At 51.4% G+C, this 22,840-nt stretch overlaps 10 protein-coding genes across 10 annotated transcripts; 5 read left to right on the plus strand and 5 right to left on the minus strand.

Moving 5' to 3' along the window:
• Nucleotides 1-109: 109 nt before the first annotated feature.
• N7468_001678 (uncharacterized protein) lies at nucleotides 110-3,787 on the minus strand (the record flags this gene model as incomplete). Its single annotated transcript, XM_058470975.1, has 1 exon — nucleotides 110-3,787. The coding sequence occupies one exon, from the start codon at nucleotides 3,785-3,787 to the stop codon at nucleotides 110-112; it is 3,678 nt and encodes a 1,225-aa protein (XP_058334116.1).
• A 414-nt stretch (nucleotides 3,788-4,201) lies between these two features.
• On the minus strand, nucleotides 4,202-6,616 carry N7468_001679 (ATP-dependent RNA helicase SUV3; the record flags this gene model as incomplete). The annotated part of the gene is given in 4 exon segments (XM_058470976.1): nucleotides 4,202-4,219; nucleotides 4,243-5,236; nucleotides 5,336-6,002; nucleotides 6,022-6,616. The coding sequence occupies 4 exon segments, from the start codon at nucleotides 6,614-6,616 to the stop codon at nucleotides 4,202-4,204; spliced, it is 2,274 nt and encodes a 757-aa protein (XP_058334117.1).
• Nucleotides 6,617-6,985: 369 nt separating this feature from the next.
• On the plus strand, nucleotides 6,986-9,458 carry N7468_001680 (Sec1 family protein; the record flags this gene model as incomplete). Its single annotated transcript, XM_058470977.1, has 7 exons — nucleotides 6,986-7,019; nucleotides 7,090-7,127; nucleotides 7,203-7,290; nucleotides 7,356-7,502; nucleotides 7,568-7,770; nucleotides 7,829-8,295; nucleotides 8,351-9,458. 7 exons carry the CDS (start codon nucleotides 6,986-6,988, stop codon nucleotides 9,456-9,458), a joined length of 2,085 nt encoding a protein of 694 aa, XP_058334118.1.
• Nucleotides 9,459-9,942: 484 nt separating this feature from the next.
• N7468_001681 (putative oxidoreductase) lies at nucleotides 9,943-11,229 on the plus strand (the record flags this gene model as incomplete). Its single annotated transcript, XM_058470978.1, has 2 exons — nucleotides 9,943-10,119; nucleotides 10,171-11,229. 2 exons carry the CDS (start codon nucleotides 9,943-9,945, stop codon nucleotides 11,227-11,229), a joined length of 1,236 nt encoding a protein of 411 aa, XP_058334119.1.
• A 349-nt stretch (nucleotides 11,230-11,578) lies between these two features.
• Nucleotides 11,579-12,217, plus strand: N7468_001682 (uncharacterized protein; the record flags this gene model as incomplete). The annotated part of the gene is made up of 1 exon (XM_058470979.1): nucleotides 11,579-12,217. The coding sequence occupies one exon, from the start codon at nucleotides 11,579-11,581 to the stop codon at nucleotides 12,215-12,217; it is 639 nt and encodes a 212-aa protein (XP_058334120.1).
• A 378-nt stretch (nucleotides 12,218-12,595) lies between these two features.
• N7468_001683 (NAD-dependent epimerase/dehydratase family protein) lies at nucleotides 12,596-13,844 on the minus strand (the record flags this gene model as incomplete). The annotated part of the gene is made up of 3 exons (XM_058470980.1): nucleotides 12,596-13,447; nucleotides 13,532-13,766; nucleotides 13,816-13,844. The coding sequence occupies 3 exons, from the start codon at nucleotides 13,842-13,844 to the stop codon at nucleotides 12,596-12,598; spliced, it is 1,116 nt and encodes a 371-aa protein (XP_058334121.1).
• A 1,207-nt stretch (nucleotides 13,845-15,051) lies between these two features.
• N7468_001684 (deadenylation-dependent mRNA-decapping factor PAT1) lies at nucleotides 15,052-17,617 on the minus strand (the record flags this gene model as incomplete). Its single annotated transcript, XM_058470981.1, has 4 exons — nucleotides 15,052-15,175; nucleotides 15,240-15,787; nucleotides 15,843-17,424; nucleotides 17,487-17,617. The coding sequence occupies 4 exons, from the start codon at nucleotides 17,615-17,617 to the stop codon at nucleotides 15,052-15,054; spliced, it is 2,385 nt and encodes a 794-aa protein (XP_058334122.1).
• A 765-nt stretch (nucleotides 17,618-18,382) lies between these two features.
• N7468_001685 (glycosyltransferase family 15 protein) lies at nucleotides 18,383-19,725 on the plus strand (the record flags this gene model as incomplete). Its single annotated transcript, XM_058470982.1, has 4 exons — nucleotides 18,383-18,427; nucleotides 18,512-19,267; nucleotides 19,322-19,610; nucleotides 19,661-19,725. The coding sequence occupies 4 exons, from the start codon at nucleotides 18,383-18,385 to the stop codon at nucleotides 19,723-19,725; spliced, it is 1,155 nt and encodes a 384-aa protein (XP_058334123.1).
• Nucleotides 19,726-20,356: 631 nt separating this feature from the next.
• On the minus strand, nucleotides 20,357-21,235 carry N7468_001686 (mitochondrial 37S ribosomal protein uS12m; the record flags this gene model as incomplete). Its single annotated transcript, XM_058470983.1, has 4 exons — nucleotides 20,357-20,422; nucleotides 20,477-20,577; nucleotides 20,660-21,034; nucleotides 21,151-21,235. 4 exons carry the CDS (start codon nucleotides 21,233-21,235, stop codon nucleotides 20,357-20,359), a joined length of 627 nt encoding a protein of 208 aa, XP_058334124.1.
• Nucleotides 21,236-21,358: 123 nt separating this feature from the next.
• On the plus strand, nucleotides 21,359-22,112 carry N7468_001687 (proteasome maturation protein; the record flags this gene model as incomplete). Its single annotated transcript, XM_058470984.1, has 3 exons — nucleotides 21,359-21,361; nucleotides 21,540-21,975; nucleotides 22,045-22,112. 3 exons carry the CDS (start codon nucleotides 21,359-21,361, stop codon nucleotides 22,110-22,112), a joined length of 507 nt encoding a protein of 168 aa, XP_058334125.1.
• Nucleotides 22,113-22,840: the final 728 nt, after the last annotated feature.

Genomic DNA, 22,840 nt, shown 5'->3' on the forward strand with positions numbered 1-22,840 from the left:
CGGCTTTTATTTCGTACTAATCATTATCTGCTAAAGTTACCATGAATATGGTTTGCATAAATTTGAAGATTCGTAAAAGTGCTGGTATCTTTGTAAAGTACAAATAATATTAACCCCATGTGCCACCGCCGCCACCTCTTCCTCCACGGCGCTGAGCAGAGAGACGCCAGTCATCCTCGCCAGCGAAGCGATTATGCAGAGGTTGGATCCGCTCGGCCTTCTTGCGCTTCGACAGCCGGTCTGTAGGCGCCACCTTGAAGAACGTAGGAGCGGCCTCGACAAGCCATTTGGGCTCGATCGACGTCACAATCCGCATGTATTCCTTCGTAGTGAGGACAAGATCGTGATAAATGACGTGCTCCGAGCCCTTGCCAAACAGTGCAGATGACGGGTGCATGTACACAGGTGTTCCTTCAACCAAGGTTTTGTAGCCGCCTTCTTGCTGATCCTTGCGCGCAGCGTTGCGGAAGAAGCCAGTACACAATGTCTGGCGTACTTTGGTGGTGTCTCGGCCACAGGATACGATGCGATGCTTGTAGCGCTGCATGATGCCTAGAAGCTGCTTCCTGACATCCTCCGCACGGCGAATCTGACGAGCTTGGATGAAATTCTCGAAGCACCAGGCATTGTTGAAATTAGACTGTTTCCAAGCATTGTACACGTTCAGCATGGTCAAATGGTCACCCATGGGGTCGTGGAATTTGGCCTTCTTAGCATCGGCTTGCTGTTGTTTTTCTTTCGGGCGGTAGAAGGGGCTTTGAATAGAGAGCATGGCCACAATTATGAGCATTTCTTCCGAGCAGCCGATATCGACTGATGCGATCAAGACCTTTGCCAAGGCAGGCTCCATGGGGAAATCGGCCATCTTGCGACCTAGACGGGTCAATAGACCTTCGTCATCTAGTGCGGACAGGGCATACAACTCCTCCAGGGCTGTAAGCATGGTATTCGTTGGAGGGGGATCCATGAAGTCGAAATGGAGTAGGTCATTGATTCCCATTGCCTTGAGCATGAGAATTGTGTGAGCCAAGTTCTGCCGCTGGATATTGGGAATGGATGTGGGCAGCATCTCAGAGTTGTACGCCGCTTCAGTATACAACCTGAAGCACTTGCCAGGGCCTGTTCGGCCAGCACGGCCAGCGCGTTGCTTAGCTTGTGCTTGGGAGATAGGGGTGACTACAAGGGAGTCCATCCCTAGCTTTGGATCATATGCTTTCTGTTTAACAAAACCCGGATCAATCACATAATAGATCTGATCAATCGTGATTGAGGTCTCAGCGATATTAGTGGCGATGATGACTTTTCGACCGCCGGGAGGAGCAGGCTCGAAGATTCGACTTTGCATTTCACTTGGGAGAGCCGAATAGACGGGGAGGATGACTAGCTCAGGAACTGAGGGGCCTAAAGCTTTCATTCTCTCGAAGAGAATTTCACAGGCCGTGTTAATTTCTTCTTCACCAGTTAAGAAAACAAGGATATCGCCAGCGGGTTCCGTCAAATGGATCTGCATGACTGTGATCAAGGCCGCATCGAGATAATCGGATTCAGGCTCCTTCGAGTACATAATTTCAACGGGGAATGTTCTCCCAGGAATTGAAAAGATAGGACAGCCATTAAAGTATGTTGAGAACTTTTCAGCGTCCAGGGTAGCCGAGGTAACAATCAGACGAAGGTCGGGCCGTCGTTGGATCGTTTTCTTGAGCAGTCCAAACAAGATATCAGTCGCAATAGTTCGTTCGTGCGCCTCGTCCAACATGATGACGGAGTACTTCTTCAAATCAGGATCAAGCAAGATTTCTCTTTGAAGCATACCATCAGTCTGGTACTTAATCACAGTCTCTGGACTTGTCATGTCTTCGAATCGGATGGTGTATCCGACCTGGGCACCCAAGCGACAGCCCACTTCTTCGGCCACACGCTTAGCAACGGACATAGCGGCGACACGGCGAGGCTGGGTACATCCGATGATGCCCTTGTTACCCCAACCAGCCTCGGCCAGATACTGCGTCAATTGGGTAGTCTTTCCTGAACCAGTATCACCGACAACAATCAGGACCTGGTTATCTTGCACAGCATCTAGGAGCGGCTTCCGGAATTTGAAGACAGGCAAGCTTTCACGCTGTTGCTTAATAGACATGTCAGTACGCTTGCCAAGGGATGGGTTCTTCCCCATGGTGACCCGTTTCCACTCCGGCTCTGCTTCATTTTGCTTGGGCTGGGCACTGCGAATCTCGGCGGCGAACTTTCGATCCTCTGGTGCAATCATAGGATCTTGCCACTGCGCATTCAAGTCCACTTCAGCAGCCTGCTCAGCTGCCTTGTCCTGAGCCTCTTGTTGCTTCAATTCGCGTCTCTCCTTGGCCAAGCTAGTGCCAGACATAGCAGCGCGGTTCATAGAGCCATCGGGGGCCTTGACAACACGAATTGGAGAAAGCTCGAGGGATTGTTTAGTCTGACCAGCCAAGAATGGAGGTTCTTCATCCCTGACTTCGATATCCACGTCTTCCTCCTCCTCAAATGTCCCTTCTCCGGTGAGCGTAGCATTATATTCTTCCTCCAGGTCGGGATAATCTGCCGCTGATGCAACCCCAGATGCGATAAGCTGCCGAATCTCCCATCGCTCGGGTGAAGTCAAACGCTTGCGAGTTCTGGGCCGGCCATTTGATTCCTCGATGACAGGTACATCCGAGCTGAGATTTCCATATCGATCACTAGATCCCCCATCAAGACGTTCCATGTTCGCGCCAGAAGCCAGACGACGTTGGGGTACAAGATCCATTCCGGTGGTTTGATCGACCTCCTTCATAGATAATCCTATCCTGTTTCCTTGGATACTGAGAACTTTCACCTTCACCGGTTGTCCACGAGAAACCAGGTCTGAGGGGTGATTCACTCGCCCTTCTTGCATCGCAGACACATGGACGAGACCGTCAACTTTCCCTTTAACTCCTTGTAGGTTCACAAAAGCTCCGAAGTCTTTCACGCCTGTTACACGCCCCTCGTAAATCTTGTAGAGGATCGGTTGATCGTCAAGCTCGACAGGTGGTGGTTTGTTGAAGTGCGCATCGTCTTGGTCTCGATCTCGGTCTCGTCGCTTTCGGCGGTCGCTATGGCCATTGCGATGGGTGTCGCCCTGATCTCCATACCGGCCAATTGATCGCCCAAACTCATCCACGAATTCATCATTCTTGCTGCGCCGGCGTGTGCTCCGTGACCTCGAGCGATATCGGTCTCTGTGTCGGCGTCCGCGGCTGTCATCGTAGTCAGGGCTGCGACTCCGCTTCTTCTTCCTATCTTCTCTGGATCCATGCGGCTCATCAGCATGCCTTTTCCCCATTTCAGCCTTTCCAGCTAGCCCCTCCAGCATAGCAAATGTATCATCCATAGCACCTGCTTCCTCTGCTGGGTCGAGGTAATCCTTTTCCTCCCAGCGCTTCTCTGTATCTGGAACAGCCAGCCCCTTGAAGACTCGAGATTTTTTCTCGAGAGCATCGAGCTCATCCATTGTATCACCCGCGGCGGGTTCCGAGGCCTCTTTTTTCTTTGCCTTGTATTTGGGATGCATCGTGAGGACCATCCGATCGATACTCTCCATCAAGCTCTGTGGGAACTCGGCGCCCATCTCGTCAAGCCCTGCTTTGAACTTTGGAAAGTCACCATTGCATTTCAGATGCTGGTCAATGACGAATTCGGCTAGGGTTTTGTCATTGATACCCAGATGGTTCTGGAGCTCGTTCGTCACTCGCGACACGAGCGAGAGCAGCTCCAGTGACTCCAGATCATCCATGATGACGTCCCTGGGACCCCTTGCTGGCGGGGTAGAAGCGACGAAGCTTGCGTTGTCAGATCGCAATGGAGGGAGTGGCGCGCAAGTTATGAGCTGTTGATCTCGCGAGCTTCAAGTGAAGACCCGATCCAAAAAGCATGCAGCAGGCGCGGAAAATCAGTCCCGCCGACATTGCCACCGATAAGAGCCTTATCGCACGCGGCTTCACCGCCAAACGGCACTTCCCTGTGCTTCAGTCGTCGATAGTTATCTCATGCTATAGATGGAATATAAATGGAGTACACGCTATTGTTTGCTTTCAGCCAGCCTGTGGCGTTTCCGAAAGATAGTACTAGTATTGAATTAGCTAAATATACTGCTGATATTCCAGTTAAATGGCCGGCAATGCTGATGCGAGTATTTTATTCCCATAATTTACACTGTATTGTACATCTTTATTGTAAGAGCGATCACACTACGGGTGTCTGTGGCTGAGGGTGCGACATAACCTCATCATGCGTGCTGTTTTCAAACCCTTCCAAAGGCGCTTCCGACTCGGCCGCCTCGGCGTCATCTGGCCATTCGATCTCAGACAAAGGAGCATCTTCGACCGCGTCATCTCCAGAAGGAACCTCGATACCGCTCTGGGCCATTGCTTGTTTCTCCAAGAGAAGCTGTTTCTGCAAGGCGATTTCACGACGAAGAGCAGTGTTTCTACGCAAGGTTTTGTTAGCAGAGAACTCAGTTAGAGCTCGAATCATTCTCTGCTCTGTAATTTCCTTGACATGCGCTGCAAGCGTTCGATCCGTGAACACGCCACCAAAGCGGAAACTTAACCAGGAATAGAGAATCATCGACTGATGGAGAGCTTCTAGTTCACTCAGGTAGTTGCGGTTTCCAGATACCGGTGACTGCAAGATTTCCAGGTTGAGCCCCGGGATTTCGAGCAGCCGCCCTTGACTGTTCTCTGCGACACAGTCGGCAAAGCTGCAGCAGACATCGCGTAGGCTACCTTTCGAGTCCATAGGCGCGGCCATAAGGGTCAACTGATCCGTGACACTCAATTGTGACACTGAATCAATGATTTCAGCGTTGGCAAGCTGAGATTCACCCTCGCATATGAAGAACAGAGGATTTGTTTGAACGAGCTCAAGGAGCCGTTTGATGATATACTCGAAGGGAGTACCTGGCGGGAAGTATGCCGCGAGTTTGTGAATGACAAAGTTTGGCGGCCATATCCCTGCAGAGCGGATAGGTGGAGGCTCAGTATCCATGGCTTCCTTGATATGTGGAAGATCAACTTCGTCGAATGAAGTGACAATGCCTGCATCTTGGACGGTTTCCGTACTGCCAGCAGCACGGTAGCGGCCTGCCCGGCCACCAATCTGTCGAATGTCGGAAACGGTGAGTCGCTTTAAACCCTGCTTGGTCCTCTTGATCAGAGTCTCAAAAATGACACGCTTGATACTCCTATTACTCAGTTAGCAGTGCCCCCCCGGGAGTCAAAGCGAAACGGGAAAAAACAAAAACACACACAAAAAAAAAAAAGCATAAACGGCCACTACTCACAAGTTCAATCCCATACCGATGGCATCACTGGCCACAAGAAAGTCATAGTCGTTGTCTGGATCGTTAAATAGGTTCGCCTGCTGGGTTCGAATTTCCGCTGGAAGGCCACCGTAAACGATGGCAACTCTTCGTCCAGTCGCTTTTTCGATTTCTTGTTTGAAGGTATGAATGCCGACTCGGGAGAATACCACCAGACAATCCCCTTTCTCAAGTTTACTGAGATCGCCTCGAATACTCTTTTGCGCGACCTCGAGACCATTCAGCCGTTCATAACGGTGAATTTCCAATTTGTCTCCCGTGAGAGCACAGAGCTCTCGAATAAGAGGAACTGCGCGGACTTCACCACATAGATGTAGCTCATGGGTGATTGCTCCAAGAACCGCTCGAGTCCAAGCCCAGCCTCGCTTGGAATCCGCAATCATTTGAATCTCATCGATGACTCCCACTTCGAATTCTTGCCCCATGCTGACCATTTCCACTGTGTTGCTCACTATGTGGGGGATCTGGCCATCCTCCGGAGACTTGACCTCGTCTCCGGTCACAAGACTACTAGGAATCCCCTGGTCCTTGAAGCGGTGATAAACTTCCTGCGCAAGCAACCTCAATGGTCCTGCATAGAACCCATTCTTAGATGTCTCCAGCCGTTTTAACGCGTGATATGTTTTCCCTGAATTCGTAGGTCCGACGTGAAGATGAATTGTTCGTTGAATCGCTCGAGCGCGAGGATACCACTCGGGGGGGATGTCGGAGGTCCGCCAGTCTCTGTTGCGCTTCGAGGTTGGGAGCGGAGAATTTGTCTGTGAGATCTTCCGCATAGACCATATATTCTATTTCATCCCGTAATCCCTGTGCGCCTGCCGTGATATATGCCTTGTGCATCGCTGCTCTCAGGATGGTTAACGGGCCCGTCTTTTGAGGCCGATTCGAATCCGTAACACGGCAAGCATTGATGACCTGGCGCTCGAATCGGTCCCATGTCGAAGGCAGCTCTCCAAGGCCTCGAAGCCTGGTTTTGCAATCCAATAGAGCTGCCTCCACCATCTGGCTGAAATTTCGTTGCTCTGTGATACTTGGCGGTTTTCTCACGGAGCCCAGCGCTTTTGCGATCTTCTTCGCGTCAGATCCTTGACGCTCGGATCCTCCTTTGGGATGCTCATTCTGCTTTTGTCTCTTTTTCGATCGTAGGAGAGGAGAGGATGTGGTGAAAGGTCGATCAAGTGTTCGTGGGAACAGTCGCCATATGCCGACGAGTGAGCGGCGACTCATGCCGACGCACTGCATGGCTAAAGGCCCGGAGGCTCGAAAGAAATTAGGCATTAGCGCGCAAATAACATGGCCCATGCCCATGTAGCGTAGGAAATTTGCGACAAGGATTGATTGGGTTCAGCGGCGTAAGTGGTTTCAAGAAAATCGTCTTCAACCGGGAGAACGTTCCGTGGCGCGCCACCCGAAAGATCCACTTCCTCTGCAAGCTCCAATGGTGGGGAATCCCTCTCCTTCATATACCTCCTACAAGGCCACGAATACCTCTCCTGCCCGACTCTCTTCGTTCGGCTCCCCCGAATTGGACCTCTCCTCGTGCAGCGCACTGCGTGACCTCCAGTTGTCTCCTGCAGCCCCAGTATAGTGGGCTGCTCGCTGCCCGCCACCATGGGCACCTCTATCATTGACATCCAGCGCGACAGTAGGTGGCCTCTTCCGATACGGGCACTCTCGTTCTCAGCGCTTTGGCTGACTTTGCGTGTCTTCAATAGTTATTTTGAACACAATCCGCCAAACCGTCGGCCATGATGTTCGTCGTTTCCCCTCCCACCCGACCTTGCACCTTCTCGGCTGTGACTGACAATGACGTCTGCCTTTTGTTTAGTGGAAAGTTCTGGTGGTCGACGACAAAAGCCGAAAGCTGATCAACAGTGCCGTCAAAGAAGAGGAGATCCTCAATCTCAACGTTTCCAGTGAGCAATCAACTGGCCCTATGCGCCTCCAACACAGCTAGCTAAATCTCTTCGTACCCCCGCAGATGTCGAACAAATCGAGCACCGCCGCCCCTTCAACAAGGACATGGACGTCCTTTACATACTCTCAGCTGAAAGCCATATTGTGGACTGTCTCATGGCCGACTTTGAAGTTGAACGTTACCGGAAAGCCTATTTGGTTTGGACATCTTGTCAGTGGACATTCGCGAATGCAATCCGGGTCGAGTTCGAGTATAGCTAGCTAATATCTCCTCAGTCCTCGATCCACAACTACGATCCCGGCTAGACCGGTCAGAAATGGCCCGCAATCGCATTGCAGACTACCGCATCATGAACATCAACTTTTATCCTCGCGAGTCACGCTTGATCACCTTCCGGGATCCATGGAGCTTCCCTATTCTCTTCCACCCGTCTTGCAATAACCTGATCCGAAATCATCTTCAAGAACTTGCGCAGAAGGTACACTTAGACAGCATGATTTCTCAAATAGTGGCTAATCTTTGTCTTTTCCCTTAAGATCGTCTCACTATGCGCATGCCTGGGCGAGTATCCTATTATTCGATATTATAAACCTCGAGCTCCAACGCACGAAGCAAGTGTTCTATGTTCCCACCTCGCGCGGTTTGTCCAGACTGAACTCGACCAATTTGCACAATTCCAACGAGATTTTCCACCTCAAACAAATCGGCCTCGGGGTGTGTTACTCATTGTGGATCGATCGATGGACCCATTCGCTCCTCTTCTTCACGAGTTCACCTTCCAAAGCATGGTCCATGATCTTCTACCAATTAAGGACGGAGATAAGGTAACATACAAGACCATTATCAACCAAGGAAAGCCAAATGAAGAGATCAAGGAGATGGAACTCGGAGAGCACGATAAAGTGTGGGTTTCGTATAGACATATGCACATGCGAGAACTACTCGAGAAGCTTGGAGAAGACTTCGCCAAATTCCGAGCAGCTAACCCGCAATTCGCCGAGGAGTATGCTTGTCAATCCAAAATCTTCACGGTGAACAATACTAACGGAGGCTTACAGCAATGACAAAACGAGCGTAAACACAATCAAGGATATGCTTGGAGGTCTAACGGAGTTCACAGAGGGCAAAGATGCGTACACGTTGCACTTGAATATGGCTGAGGAGTGCATGAAATTCTTCCAGGAAAACAAGCTCCTCGAGGTCAGCTCTATTGAGCAATCATTCGCCACAGGTCTCGATGAAAACTACAAGAAAGCCAAGAATCTGGCAGCACAGCTTGTGCAATTACTTGACGATGAATCCGTTCTTGGCCCAGATCGTCTGCGACTGATTCTCTTGTACATCATGTATCGTGGTGGTCTGCTAGGTGGTGACATTCGAAAACTGATGGCCCACGCCCAGCTCCCCGGCAAGAACGGCGAAGTTATTGCCAATCTCGATCTTCTTGGAGTGCGTGTAGAAAAGCCTCTCAAGGATGAGAAATCCTCAGTACAACCTCTGTTCAATCGCCGCGCCCCAGCTCCAGAACAAGAAGAAGTCAGTTTAACCCGGTACGATCTGGGTGTCAAGCAAATGCTGGAGGAGCAGGTTCGAGGGACCTTGGACCCGACAGTCTTCCCTTACACCCGGCCCCACACGGAAAATGATGGGGGCGTACAGCAAGTGATGCTATCTCAACAGGCTTCCTTGCGCAGCGCAAAGCCTACATGGGCACGCACGCGCTCTACCGACCAACCTCGTCAACGACTGATCGTTTTCATGGCGGGTGGAGCCACATATGGCGAGTCGCGCTCTTGCTACGAAATTTCCCAGGCATTTAACCGGGATGTCTTCCTCGCTACAACTCACATGCTCACCCCAGGCTTGTTTATGCGCCAGGTAGGTGACCTCAGCGTTGACAAGCGACGTCTGGATATTCCCGCGGAGCGCCCTAGGCCCACTGCCCCCGCACATCTCTTTGAGCGCGAACAACCTCCTGCCCCAGCTGCCCCGCCACAGAAGAAGCCTTCTGTGGCCCCTTCAGGCCCAGCTCCCCCACAAGCGGCAATGGCGAACATGTCCTTGAACTCTAACGGTGGTGCTCACCCTCCCTCTAGTGGAAAGCCCCAAAAGAAAGAAAAGGAGAAACCGAAAGAGAAGAAGGACAAGAAATACAAGTTCTTTTAAACCACTACTCAGTTTGTCGCACCGATCTGTCTCTGTGCTGGCTTTGTCCCCACTTCAGCGCTGTTGTGATACCATCTTTTCTTTCGTTTCATGGACATATAACCAGGGTTCTCTTTGATTCTTCCCCTTCGGGTGGGCTCTTTATCTTGTTCTCCTCCTTCCACTGTCCACGTTGGAGGCTGAATAACGGAAAGCGTTTGTAGTTTTTACGTAGGGTTACGGTGTTTAGGTTCATAGCGCAGATATACAGAAAATGTCGGATGACCGGTCTCCATCTTCTCACATTAGGCTACCTTAATGTCTTTAGCCCCATATAGTGTACAGTTTCAACGCATGCAGAGGAAAAAGGAGAAAGTTGGCGATGTTGCGGCCATGTGGTGTCTGGAGCACTCGGCGATAAGAGGCGATAAGAGTCGCCCTGCGGACAAGTCGACCTCTTTTTCTACCCAGCAGAATACTCTATTCTAACTCAACCATCCTCACGATGCCTATCCCAATTATAGCCCATGGCATCCAGGAAGGCATCTCCGCCATCCCTTATGCCTGGTCAACTATTAAAATTGCTCCATGGCTTCTCCTCATAGGTGCAATTAAGTTCTACTCCGGCGGAGCCCGCAACACCTCCGAGCGGATGATGCATTCGAAAGTGGTGATGGTGACGGTAAATACCCTCATACACCGAAACGCCTATAAGCATACGAGCTAATCACAGCTTTTGTTTAGGGGGGGCACATCGGGCATTGGTGCATCGGTCGTTTACGAACTCGCCTCCCGCGGCGCTCAAGTCATCCTACTCACTAAACAACCCCCCAACGATGTCTTCCTCGTCGAGTATATTGAAGACCTGCGCAAGTCAACGGGTAACCAATTGATATACGCCGAGCAAGTTGACTTGGCCTCATTGTATTCCGTCCGCACATTCGCCACCAAATGGATCGACAACACCCCGCCCCGTCGTCTCGACGCTGTCATTCTATGCGCAGGCGTAGCACCCCCGAACAATGCTCGCAAGGACACACCCGACGGGATTGACGAGGAATGGCAAATCAACTATCTATCCAACTTCCATCTGTTGAGCATCTTAAGTCCTGCCCTGCGCGTGCAGCCCGCCCATCGTGACGTCCGAGTCATCTTCACAACCTGCTCAGGATACATCGGTGCCAAGTTCGACCTGGAGTCGGTCAAGCGGCAGCCTCAGAGCTTGAAGTCCAAGTCTGCTAAGCCCAAGGGCGTCTACGCGCTAAGCAAGTTCTCTCTCATGTCTTTCGCCCACTCCTTCCAACGCCACCTGAATGCCTACAAACGTCCCGATGGTCTTCCGCCCTGCACTCGCGTTCTTGTCGTTGACCCGGGTCTAACGCGGACCCCTGGAACTCGGCGTTGGATCACGCGTGGCTCGCTCTGGGGTCTGTTGCTGTATCTGATCACATGGCCTATTTGGTGGCTTCTTCTCAAATCTCCACACCAAGGTGCCCAAAGTGTGATTTATGCTGCGATGGAGGAGTCATATGGACGTGGAGAGGGTGGCTGGTTCATCAAAGAATGTCACGAAATGGACTACGCCAGAACTGATGTGAAGGATGAGAACCTGGGCAAGCGGATTTGGGAATTCAGTGAGAAGCAGATCGAAGAGGCAGAGAAGGAAGGGGCTGTCAAGAGGGCTTTAGAGAAGAAAGAGAAGGAAACGGAAGCTGAAAACAAGACTCGCAAGGAGACTTCCTCGGCCAAGGCACAAACCCCTGGCTCAAGACGGAGCAAAAAGAATAAATGAGTGACAGCTACTTTACTGCCGGTTTTTCTCAGTTTAGGTTGTTACATACGGGCTAACAGAAGCATCATTCATAGCGGTATTTTACATCCGATTGTCTCCATCAACATGAAGGTCATTGCATAGTATCTGGCTTCAGTCCATTGAGGACTATAACAAAACCCCTTCCAGGTCTCCCGTGTATTCTAGTATAAAGACCTCGGCCCCTTCTGGATGTCCATCGAAACAAAATCTCCTCCTTGTGAGTTGGCTTTTTCATCCAAACCTGCTTAATGCTGAGAAGCCAGCTACATTGGTAGCAATAAACACCCTTGACAACCAAGCACTTCCCTCCTGACGGGCAATCGCCAATATGCCCCAGCTCGTCTACGTCAACATTTACGTTCATCCTCAGACGCGCTACTTGACTGACACAGATCTCCTCAAAACCATCAAACACCAAACCGATGCCACCAAGCTCGACCTTGATCGTCACGTATCTCTCATATCCATGCAGGAATCCAACACCAACTGCGTCGCCATCCCTGTCAGATTACGGCGCAGCGAGCATCCAACCAAGCCAGAAATTGTCGCCAAAGCCCGCGAAGTGGTCGACGAATGGATCGCCGAGTCTCCTATAAAGGGCCTTCCATTCAACCACCGCGAGCTGTACACTCGCGCCACCACGTTTGAGGCTCTCGATATCCAGCCGCTGGAGCAGTACGTGAACGTGCGTTTCGAATACGCGCACATCGTACTGGCTGACCTGGACCTACTCTTGCAAATAAAACGGTGGGTTAGGAGATTCCCCGTGGATCTTGACGCCACCCCGACGCCACTAGATAGGGTTTCTCCGCTTTGTCTCTCTATCCGGGTATTTACTTTCGGGCCTGTTCCTTGGACCGCGTGGTTGATTCAAGACTGTGCCTGCAGCACGGTTGATAGGTGGATCGAGGAATATCCGCGCAAAGGGCTTCCGTTCGATCGGAAGCGGCTTTTCAACCGGGCTTGATTCGGGCAGCACGTGTAAACAGATGAGAGGTCCATAGTTTCTACTTAGAAAACGTGAGTTAACTGTGACGGCGTTGAGACTTCTAGGCCGGGCAAGTTTTGTCCAATCTGGTAGACTTGACAATTACATACATGGACGGTTCGCGGTTCAACGAGACAGTACAGGTGTTGTTCTGAGTGGCCTTCTCGATGTACTCTGGGCCGTACATGCGTCTCTCTTTACAGCCCCTTTCCAATCTATTAGTATCAAATTACGGGTGCATATAGCCCATATGTGGCCAACTTTGAAAAAAAAAGAAATTCGTTTCGTATATTCTACCAGAATTTTCTATGGCAATAAACATCCCTACTTTTGTCCCTGACCTTTCCCACTCTGTACCTATTTCTTAAGCTTCGCAAGCAGCTCAGCAGGGGGCTCCTGGCGGTAACCCTGGGGGTTGTTTTTGGTCCAGAGCCAGAGATCCTCGCAAGCGTTCTCAAGAGTGAACTTGGGAGTCCAGCCCAGCTCGGTATTGGCACGCTTGGGGTTGGCAGTGAGGTTAAGAACATCACCAGCACGGCGGGGAGCGACTTCGTAGGGAAGGTCACGGCCGACAGCAGTAGAGAAAGCCTTGATCATCTCGTAGACAGTGCTGCCCTTGCCGGTACCCAAGTTCCAGGCGCGAACACCGGGGTTGTTGGCACGCAGGTAGTTGAGGGCTTTCAAGTGGCCATCAGCCAAGTCGAGAATGTGGATGTAGTCACGGATGGCAGTGCCATCGTGGGAGTCGTAGTCGTCGCCGAAGACGAGCAGCTTCTCGCGCTTGCCGGTCGCGACCTGGGCGAGCAGGGGAAGCAGGTTGTAGGGAACGCCCTGGGGGTCTTCGCCCATGATGCCGGAGGGGTGGGCACCGGCGGGGTTGAAGTAGCGCAGCAGAGCGCCGTTCCACTTCTTGGCCTCGACCTCGTTGCCGGCCTTGATGGCATTGTTGCGCTGAGCATTGATCACGTCGGTGATGGCGTTCTCGACGGCGAACTTGGTGTTGCCGTAGGGGTTGGTGGGGCCCAGAGGGCACTCCTCGGGGATGGGGATCATGTTGGGGAAGCGGGTTGCGTCGCCATAGACGGTGGCAGAGCTAGAGAAGACAATGTTGGTGACATTGTGGCGGACCATTGAGCGCAGGAGGTTAATGGTTCCGTAGACGTTGACCAGGTAGTAGTCCAGGGGCTTCTCGCCAGACTCGCCAACAGCCTAGATAGATAGGATGGTCAGTATCAAGGGCCTAGGTACGAATCCAATGCCAATTGAGGTATCTGGCGTCGAGACCAACCGTACCTTCAGGGCAGCGAAATGGATAACGCTGTCAATGTCGGGGTGGGCCTCGAACACCTTGTCGAAAGCGTTCTCCTCGGTGACATCGAGCTGGACGAAGTCGGCCTTCTTGCCAGAAATGAGCTCAACCCGCTTCAAAGCCTCAACGGAGGAGTTGTATAGGTTATCGGCCACGACAACCTTGTAGCCAGCCTCGAGAAGAGCTAGGGTGGTGAAGGAGCCAATGTAGCCAGTGCCACTATGCGCCGGTTAGTTTAGATTGCAACTATGGATCGAATGCGGCATACCCGGCAACGAGAACTGAACCAGTAGGCATGATTGAAGCAAAGGGATCTGAAAATTCAGGGGCAAAGAGGAACGAAGGTTAAGAAAAGGAACCCCGAGCCAAAGCGGACGAGGGGCAACGCTTTAAGGGGAAAAACGCAGGTGGGGTGGCCCCCTCCCGTCATATCATTGCATTACGCACGCAAACACTATACCCCGTACGGAGTACGCCTCATACGGCTTCCGGGGTATAGGGGGCCCCGTTCTGCTCGGATGGCGCCACTGCAGAAACGGCGTTATGGTTGCATTGAGCTATGCTTGTGTTGTTGACGCCTGAGTCTGATCGATGGACCTGGTTGTTCCAGGTAGATCGCAGATCGGCGCTGGCGGTGTAAGAGACACCCCCCAACACCCGTGTCTGTCCGTTCGGGAGAAGATTGCCAGACCAAATCTCCCGGGAGAGCTTGGAACTGGGCCTCTGTCAATCTTGCCTCCATCTAGAGGTTCCACTGAGGCTGTCGAATCACATTCCCGGCTCCATCCCGTCTTCAGGGTCCATGACTACGTGGCACCGAATGCGGGAACCGCCGAACCCGATGCGAACCAGCGGCACTTCATATGGAATCTAATGTGGAATACTGATGAGTGTAGGCTGAAAGCATCATCTTCGATCCAAATGAAGCAGTTGATTTTATGCTATGTACCTGCTATTCCTTCAAGCTGCTGCCGGGACAGCCATAGATAATATGCCTCGTAAAAATTCGGCCTAGAGCTTGAAAGCCCTCCAAGGACACAATGTATCCTAGTATAGCGCGTATCATGAATGCTGTGGAGCGATACGTTCCAGTAAGGTCGAATCAACGGCAAAGCCTTCGTAGTAAAAGTACGAATACAAATGAAGGCTGAACAGAACTTGGAATATGAATTGGTATGCGAACTCTAGAAAAAAAAAAAGTTTCCTCCGGTCTTGGAGAATAGGTGCACCCTTGGAAAGAATAACCGGGTCAAGCTAGTAGACTTTAGGGAGGACATGCTTGGAATTGTACGCTGCCCTCCCGGGTCTCAAAGGGCCAGCACATTGGCTTGCATTTTCAGCAAGCCTTCGCTAGTGCAGCTGAATTAGAGGGACATTCTCATTATCAGCGGAGGCCTAGAGACACCTGTTCGGTTCGGAGTTTGGGTCGAACATGCCTGTGCAATGTTCAATGTTATTAGTACATCCCGCAAGGGCGGGCTTGGATGCTCCCGCGGAAGCTGCTTTAACCAAGCAGCTCTACATCCAGACCAATAGCGCGCATGAACAGATTGACGTTGCCCAGGCGCTGGCTAGCCATGTCAGCAGGGAGAGTCTTGCTGTATCCAACAGTCTCCATGACACGGTCCCTGTGAAAACATGAGTTAGATCATCCGAACATCTTCACCAAAGAACGATATGAATCACACTTACTTGACTGCGATCACCAGACGTTGCTGCTGCTCAGGGCTGGCGCCAATACCCACAGCGGCCAAGAATTGCCACACATACATGTCATCACCGGAGTTGATGGAGCCAGGGAAGATATCAGCCAACCCAGGTTCGAGCATATCGAAAAGGTCGTTGAACTTCTCCACCCATTGCTGCCAATCGCGCTCGGACGCCTGCCCAGCCTCCTTGACGATTTCGGCACGGCTGAGGAGCATGGTCAAAATTCCAAGACCGGTCTTGGTGCGGGCGACAGACACCACTTGAGTCTGTGCAATGACCAGACCCAGGAGTCCAATAATGATATTGAAAGGTGCCTCGTTTACATAGCCAAGCAAGCTTGGCATGACAGCGAGCGAGAACAAATCAATAGCCTCACGTACCGCGACAGGCAGTTGCGCATCGTTTGGACCAGATGGTTGCGCGAGGCGGACCACATCCAAGCTGTCCAGGTTCACCACAATCATCGTCAAAATAGTGACACGCTGCTCCTGGTCGATGTGACGGAAGATGCGAGGGATGGCCTTCTTGCCCTTGGGATATGACAAGAATGCAATGAATGGGTGGGGGGGTTGTTGAGTTGGGAACAATTGGCTCCATGACCTTGAGTGCCTTCCAAAGCTGTTGGTTCAAGGAGTGAACCTTCTGTCGCCATTCCAAGTGCTCCTGGATCGCATCGGCATCACCGTCCTCTGGTGGCGGTGGCATGGTCCGCTCCATATCTTCCATGGACATCAATGTACTGTAGACGTGTTCGATGTTCGTAAGAATTGATTTACGATCGCTGATGCTTAGATCCGATTGTATTTTCTTGGGTCGAGTTCCCTCTGAACTATCTGGTCGCTTGAGATTGAGCATCGGCTTCGGCGCTTTGGCGTTACTGAAGGAGATCTTTCCCAGGCTACCCTCAATAATGAGCTGCTTGTTTTTTGGCTTGGCCTTGGCGGCTTCGACCGCGCGCTGGACCTGCTGCTGCATTCGCTGCATGTGGTTATCGGCGTTTTGGAAAGCACGACGGTTCCCGTGTCCCCCGAACCGAGCGCCAGTCTGCAAGAGGTACGTTTGAGCAAAGTGGCCTAAAGGTTGATGAGGGTGCTGTCGAGGAGCGCCGCGAATCTGGCTGTAAACTTGATAATAAAAGTCCTCCGCTAGCACTGCTTCCGGATCAGAATCAGCGACATTACCAGCAGCCGCAACAAGCTGCTGAAGCTGAATGCGAGTGATGAAGTTCTTGTCCTGAGGTGTCATCAAACCGTTGCCTCGCGAGAGGAGGAAGATCTTGTGGTTGCGCTTTGCCCGTTTGGCGTCTTCCACCAAATAGGCGCTACGCTGATCCTCGGTCAATTGCATTATCTGTTGGGGGTTGGTAATAATTGGTAATCCGTTGTTACCGGCCCGAGAGGAAGGCGGCGGCACCATCTGCTGCTGTTGATGCTGGTTTCGCTGGCCCGGAGGAGGGCCGGCATGGCGAGGGCCGGAGAGAGGTATATTTTGGGGTGGGACGTTATTCTGGATCATATGCAGAGGCAGTCCAGGCGGCGCTGGTCCTGGACCACCAGCATATAGCTCCGGAATTCCAGGTGGAGGAGGAGCCATGTGTGGTGGCAGCCCGCCCCTCTCGAATTGAGCCCGCAACAGTTCTGGAGGCAAATTGGGAAAGCCGTCGGGAAGGGTCGGGAGGTCTTGAGGGTGACGCAAGTAGGATGAATCCTGGATCTGCGGGGGCATCGAATGCGAAGGATGGACTCCTTGGTTGCGCATTTGCGCCTCAACCTCCTCCAAACTCATCATCTTCCGGCTCTGAGGTAGAGATATGCTGGGTTCCGGTTTCTTCTGCGGAATTCCCCAGACACTCGACTTGGCCTGTAGATCAGGAATGAAGTCGGGGTCCGAGTACTTCTCATAGCCGGAACGCTTCGCTGGGGGCTCAGCAGCAGGCTGGTTAGAAACCTGGGGAGCTACGCGCGCAGTCTGAGGATTCTGGAGGGCGAATCGGACTTGCTCTTCGCCAATGGCATCGGAAACCTGCGCGGTCTTCCCAAAGAAGTCGAAATCACGACCGACCTTCCCACCATCTGCGCCGCCACCACCAAAGGTGTCGTCGTTGAAGGCATCCTGATCGTCGTCAAGCTGGTCACCAAGGCCGTCGTAGGTATCTTCGAAGTCAATGCTTTATAGAAGTCAATCTTCAATTCCGATCAATAAATCGCCACCTATGATAATGGAACTCACGCGTCATCATCGTCAAGCGCCTGCGCTGCAACCTCGGCGAAAGGATCAGGATTCTCAAAGAACCCCCGGGAACCGGACGGGGGGTGGTCGCGGTCCCTCGGAAGGGTGGTATTGAAGCCAAAGAACGACATTCTTGGCCGAATGGAGGATGGGAGGGGAGGATGAGAAGATGAGGGTCAATGGTGGGGTGGGAATTAAGCCAGAGAGGGTGAAGTTCTGGGAAGTGCGGGTGCCTGAGGCTGCCACGCCAAGCCCGGTGTTTTATGATCGCAGTTGGCACGATCTGGACACTTCAGTATGTACGGGTGCTACGGGGTGCATATATACCATGTAAGGAAGAGCTTAGTTTGTGTCAAAAGATCCCTGGGATGTCATTCTCCCTAGGGACTCATCATGTCCTTCTCCTAGATCTGGCGATTGGAGACAAGCCGGGAGCTTCTGTAGTTTTAAGTATACAGTTATTAGACCCCGTAACTGACACGATGGCCCCCGGTCGAATGTGGCGACAACGGTCAGTTAATTTCCCCGACCAAAGAAAGCTACCACGAGTCCTACAATCCTCGTCCGCCAAAAGTTACCTCACCTCGGATTCCAATTACATTCCACAACGGCTTGCCTCCCCGTGACCTGATTCTCGAGATCCGGTGAAACCTCCCACGGCTGAAAGCGGTTGTCCATAGTCTTGCGCGGCCTCGCGCCCAGTCTCCTCCACTTCCCCTGTCTCCTTTGAGAGACCCTTGAACTTCTTCATTCTTGTCGCCCTATTCAATCCGTCCCTGCGCCCTTGCGGATGTTCGCTCCCCAGCGTTGACTGGCCTGAAAGTTGCTGGCTGATCGCCCTGTCACACTCGTTTATTTTATCTGCCTCACGGGCGCTGAACCCCCCCACATCAAATATGGCCGTACCGCGATCGGCACGATATCTGGTCTTTGCTCTAGTGGTATGAATTCGGAATCCTCTATCGAGCGCTCCATTTCCTTGGTTGCTGGATAGCACGATATTCGGGCTAATAGCAGCAAAACAGGGTGTGACTTTCTTCTATTTCCTCGTCTCCCGATCATCTCTTCAGATCCCAACCACAGCCTCATTCCCCTCAAGTCATCCCACGTACGAAGATTTCAAAGCACAGCGCCCACCGGTCGCTGGCCCAAACAGCCATGAGCGTATTAATGCCACCTTTGTCACTCTTGCGCGCAATTCCGACACTTGGGATATCGCCAGGTCTATCCGAACCGTCGAGGACCGTTTCAACCGCAACTACAACTATGACTGGGTCTTCTTGAACGACGGCGAATTTAGCGATGATTTCAAGAAGCTCACCACCGCTCTTGTATCTGGAAACACCTTTTATGGTCGCATACCGAAGGAGCATTGGTCGTTCCCCGAGTGGATTGACCAAGATAAGGCCGCCGAAGTGCGGGAAGACATGGGTCGCAGGAAGATCATCTACGGCGACTCAGTGAGCTACCGTCATATGTGCCGTTACGAATCGGGCTTCTTCTTCCGTCACCCCCTCATGCTCAACTACGAGTACTACTGGCGCGTGGAGCCCAGTATCGAGCTTTTCTGTGATGTTCCAACCGACCCATTCCGCTTCATGAAGGAGAACAACAAGAAGTACAGTTTCGTCATCAGTCTGTACGAGTATATCGATACTATCCCCACTCTTTGGGACAGCGTGAAGAGTTTCATGAAGAAGCATCCGGAGCACATTGCGGAAGACAATGCCATGGAGTTCATCAGTGAAGACGGCGGTGAGACTTACAATAAATGCCACTTCGTAAGTCAAGATCCTGAACAGTCAGTTCTCACTTCAGTCTAACATACATTACAGTGGTCAAACTTTGAGATCGGCAGCTTAGAATGGCTGCGATCCCAGCAGTACCTTGACTATTTCAACTCCCTGGACCACGATGGTGGCTTCTTCTACGAGCGATGGGGCGATGCGCCTGTCCATTCTATCGCTGCATCTCTCATGTTGAAAAAGGATGAAATACACTTCTTCAATGACATTGCTTATTACCACGTGCCTTTCACACACTGCCCGACTACTGAGCAGACGAGGCTGGATCTTCGCTGCCACTGCAAGCCTGAGGACAACTTCGACTGGAAGGGATACTCTTGTAAGCCTTACTATTATCTTTCCAATACTTTTTTACTAACTGCGGCAAAGGCACCAACCGATGGTTCGATATCACCAAAATGCAGAAGCCCGAAGGCTGGAACGACCAGCAGTAATTCACTGTTCTCGGTCGCTAAGCTCTTCTTTTCCCCTTGCCCTCGCTGTTGCCTTCAATGTTGTAAATCATGAAGCACGAGCCTGGTTATTGCGCTGCCAAGCCTGGTGTTGAGGTAGCGGGAAATGTCTCGCTGGCAAAATGCTTGTACACCTTACTCCGCTAGAATTGAATGAGGGGACTCAAGATACTAGTATTAACCGGATTATCTGCTTGGGCTGGCAACCCATGTTTATTTGGTTGGGTTTATCTCTAGCTTCACATGATGGCCACGTGTGCCTTGTCTGATTACCTTGCCCGATTATGTTGTATTTACTCCCGGAGACTCGATGCATGCCCAGGTGATTACCAGAATGCGAAGGGTTCTCAATGAACCAAGTCATTCTTGTTGCTTGAAACTTGGGTGCCCCGGTTTTATGTTCTGTATTCTTAACTCAAAGTAATGAAAATGAACCATTAAGGATTGAAAATGCAATAACCTTGGAATGAATATTGATACATGTAATTTGACGGAAAAGATAATACAAGAGCTTCAAGGTAACGTGCTTCTGACTATGCAGTTGGATTAACCACGTAACAGAATCCCAGACCGGCTGATCTGGACCTTATATCATCCCCAAAATTTATGAAATCTAGTTGGTCTTTGGCTTCTTAGTGCCGTATTTGGACCGACTGGTCATTCTGCTTCCAACACCACCCTAGAAATCAATTAGCAAAGACCTCCCACCCAGCTTCCATCGGTGTAAACTTACCAAATCCATAGCACCACGAACCAGAGTGTACTTCACACCAGGACAATCCTGAGCTCTGCCACCACGCACCTGGACAACACTGTGCTGCTGAATATTGTGACCTAAGGTATCCATTAGCCAAATAGCTCACGAAATCGCCTACGAAATCGCCTCGCGCCCTAGCGCCTTCCAAGCTTTGCATACCTTCACCGGGAATAATCGCAGTCACGACTTTTCCAGAACTCAGCCGTACTCTCGCAATCTTTCGTTCGCCAGAGTTAGGTTTCTTAGGCTTGGTAATACCAGTCCTCACGCAAACACCCTTCATGGCCGGGTGGTCCTTGATCGCGGGCGATCGGGCCCGACGAGCACGCTGTCCTTTCCGGCAGCCACGGCGAACTTGGTTGTAGGTCGCGCGAATAATAGGAGAGCTGGAGAACTGACGAGCAGCCCCTGAAAGGGCAACAGCTGTCGGTGTGCGGAAGACGGGCTGGAAGTTGACGCGGGAGGTGATCGCGGGCCGGGGGCAGCCGTTGTGGTGGCAAGGTTGCGAATAGGGTTTAATGATGTGGTAGGGCGCTGTACGAGGGTCCGCAGGGCCCTAAGGGCCAAGGGCGAAAATAATTGGGGCATTATGCGTGGTTGGTGATTGATATCTAGTCCCCGTGCACTGGAGTCCGAAATGTTCGATCTACGGCACGTGACTGTAAGTTGCGGGAGTGGTGGCTGCTCGACGCCGGAGGAGCTGGACGCGCCGCTTCTCTGCCTAGTGCTCCGCATTACGGTCATCAGCTTTCCTTTCTTTATCTCTTGCTTTGCGTTCAACCATTCCGGAGTTCGCAGAATCTGTATCCCTCACCAGGAATATCTCGTTCTATCTGAGACCAATCCACATCCATAATAATGGTGCGTTATCGAGCTATCAATCCCCCATTGCATCTCAAACCTATCGGATCTCCGATTCGCCGCAGGTTGCCATAAGCATCAGGAATCTTCTTGCTTGAGCTATGCATCTGTCTTTGACATGGATACACTTTGTTAGATGGAATCACGGACAGAAAGAAGATAAACTAACACAGATCAGTCTCTCCGCATTGCTCCCCCATCGGGCAACCCAACCCAAGCCTCCAACACTACGACTCGGTACACACGCCCTTCAAAAGGAGCTCCCTCAGCACCCGGTCTGCCCGACACCCTTCGTAACAAGATCACTCTCCCCGCCGATGCCACTTCCTCCTCTACCAACAACCCCGGTCTCAGCGAAATCCCATCTTCCACACACCCACTGGAGGCCCGCCTCCTCGCCTGGCGTGCAACGCAAGATTCATTGAAGATGGAAGGCCTGCGTCGAGCTTATGGTATCGCCGAACCTGTCCGCCGCGGAATGGAGCTGAAGATTGTGCGGGACAGCACTTTCCGTCCTGCCGTGCTGGGTGGCCTGAAGGGTGGTAATATTCATGAGGATATCCTGGTACTTGGAGGTCGGGATACCGAGATTGGATGGGAAGATGTATTCCACGGTATGTTTCTCCAGAAGAATAAAGCCTTCGAGGCAGGACTGGGGCTTTTTACTAACATGGGTGTTGCAGGCGACGAATTCAGGGAACCACCTACCTTCCACGATGAGATGGAGAAGCGATTGAAGATCGAGTTTTAGATATGAGGCCTATGCTTTCACGGATTTTCTCTGGTTCTTTGCCCCACGTGTTCAAGTAGTCGCTTTGGTTATCATGATTTTGTCTATCATAGATAATGGATTGTTGAACTGATAATCTGGTCTCATTTGATGCGGTGCTTCAACAGAGAGAACTTTGTCCATTACGACGCTCTTATTTAATACTAGTACATCAGACTTGGTAAGCTTGGGAGGAGTCTAGTAGTGCTCCAATTCTAAGTATACCCAGACGATGAGCTACAGTACCACCTTCAAGTTCCTATGGACCATCCACGAAAGAAATCTACTTGTAAGCTGTTGGATTGAAGCAGGCAAACGCAGTAGAACAACAGCTTGAAGCTAGCTAGTAGTAGTACCTGCCCCATCATTCTGCTTTCAAGTTTCTATGCGTCTCATCCGAAGCCGACTATGCAGTATCTTTGACAGAAAGCAGAAAGTTAAGCCTTTATTTGATCAGGGTAAGAAGCATTCATTGTAAACCGGGTCAGACTCCACAACGATAGAACCTTGGATGCAGCAGAGCATTTACATAAAAAAGCCCGCAGAGAACCAACAAGATAGGAAGAAACAAAGTCGGATGATAGATACAAGTCCCGAGATAAGAAATACAGTTTTGGGACTGAGATGCGAAGCAATAGGGAGAGAAATGGACCGAGGAAAGAGGCAAAGGAAAGAATAGGATGGGTATAAGAAGCCAAGAGTGTAGAGCG

This window comes from Penicillium chermesinum (assembly GCF_028974085.1).
Source record: "Penicillium chermesinum strain IBT 19713 chromosome Unknown utg000002l:1.0-5270490.0:1.0-5274688.0, whole genome shotgun sequence".
Lineage (NCBI taxonomy): Eukaryota > Fungi > Ascomycota > Eurotiomycetes > Eurotiales > Aspergillaceae > Penicillium > Penicillium chermesinum.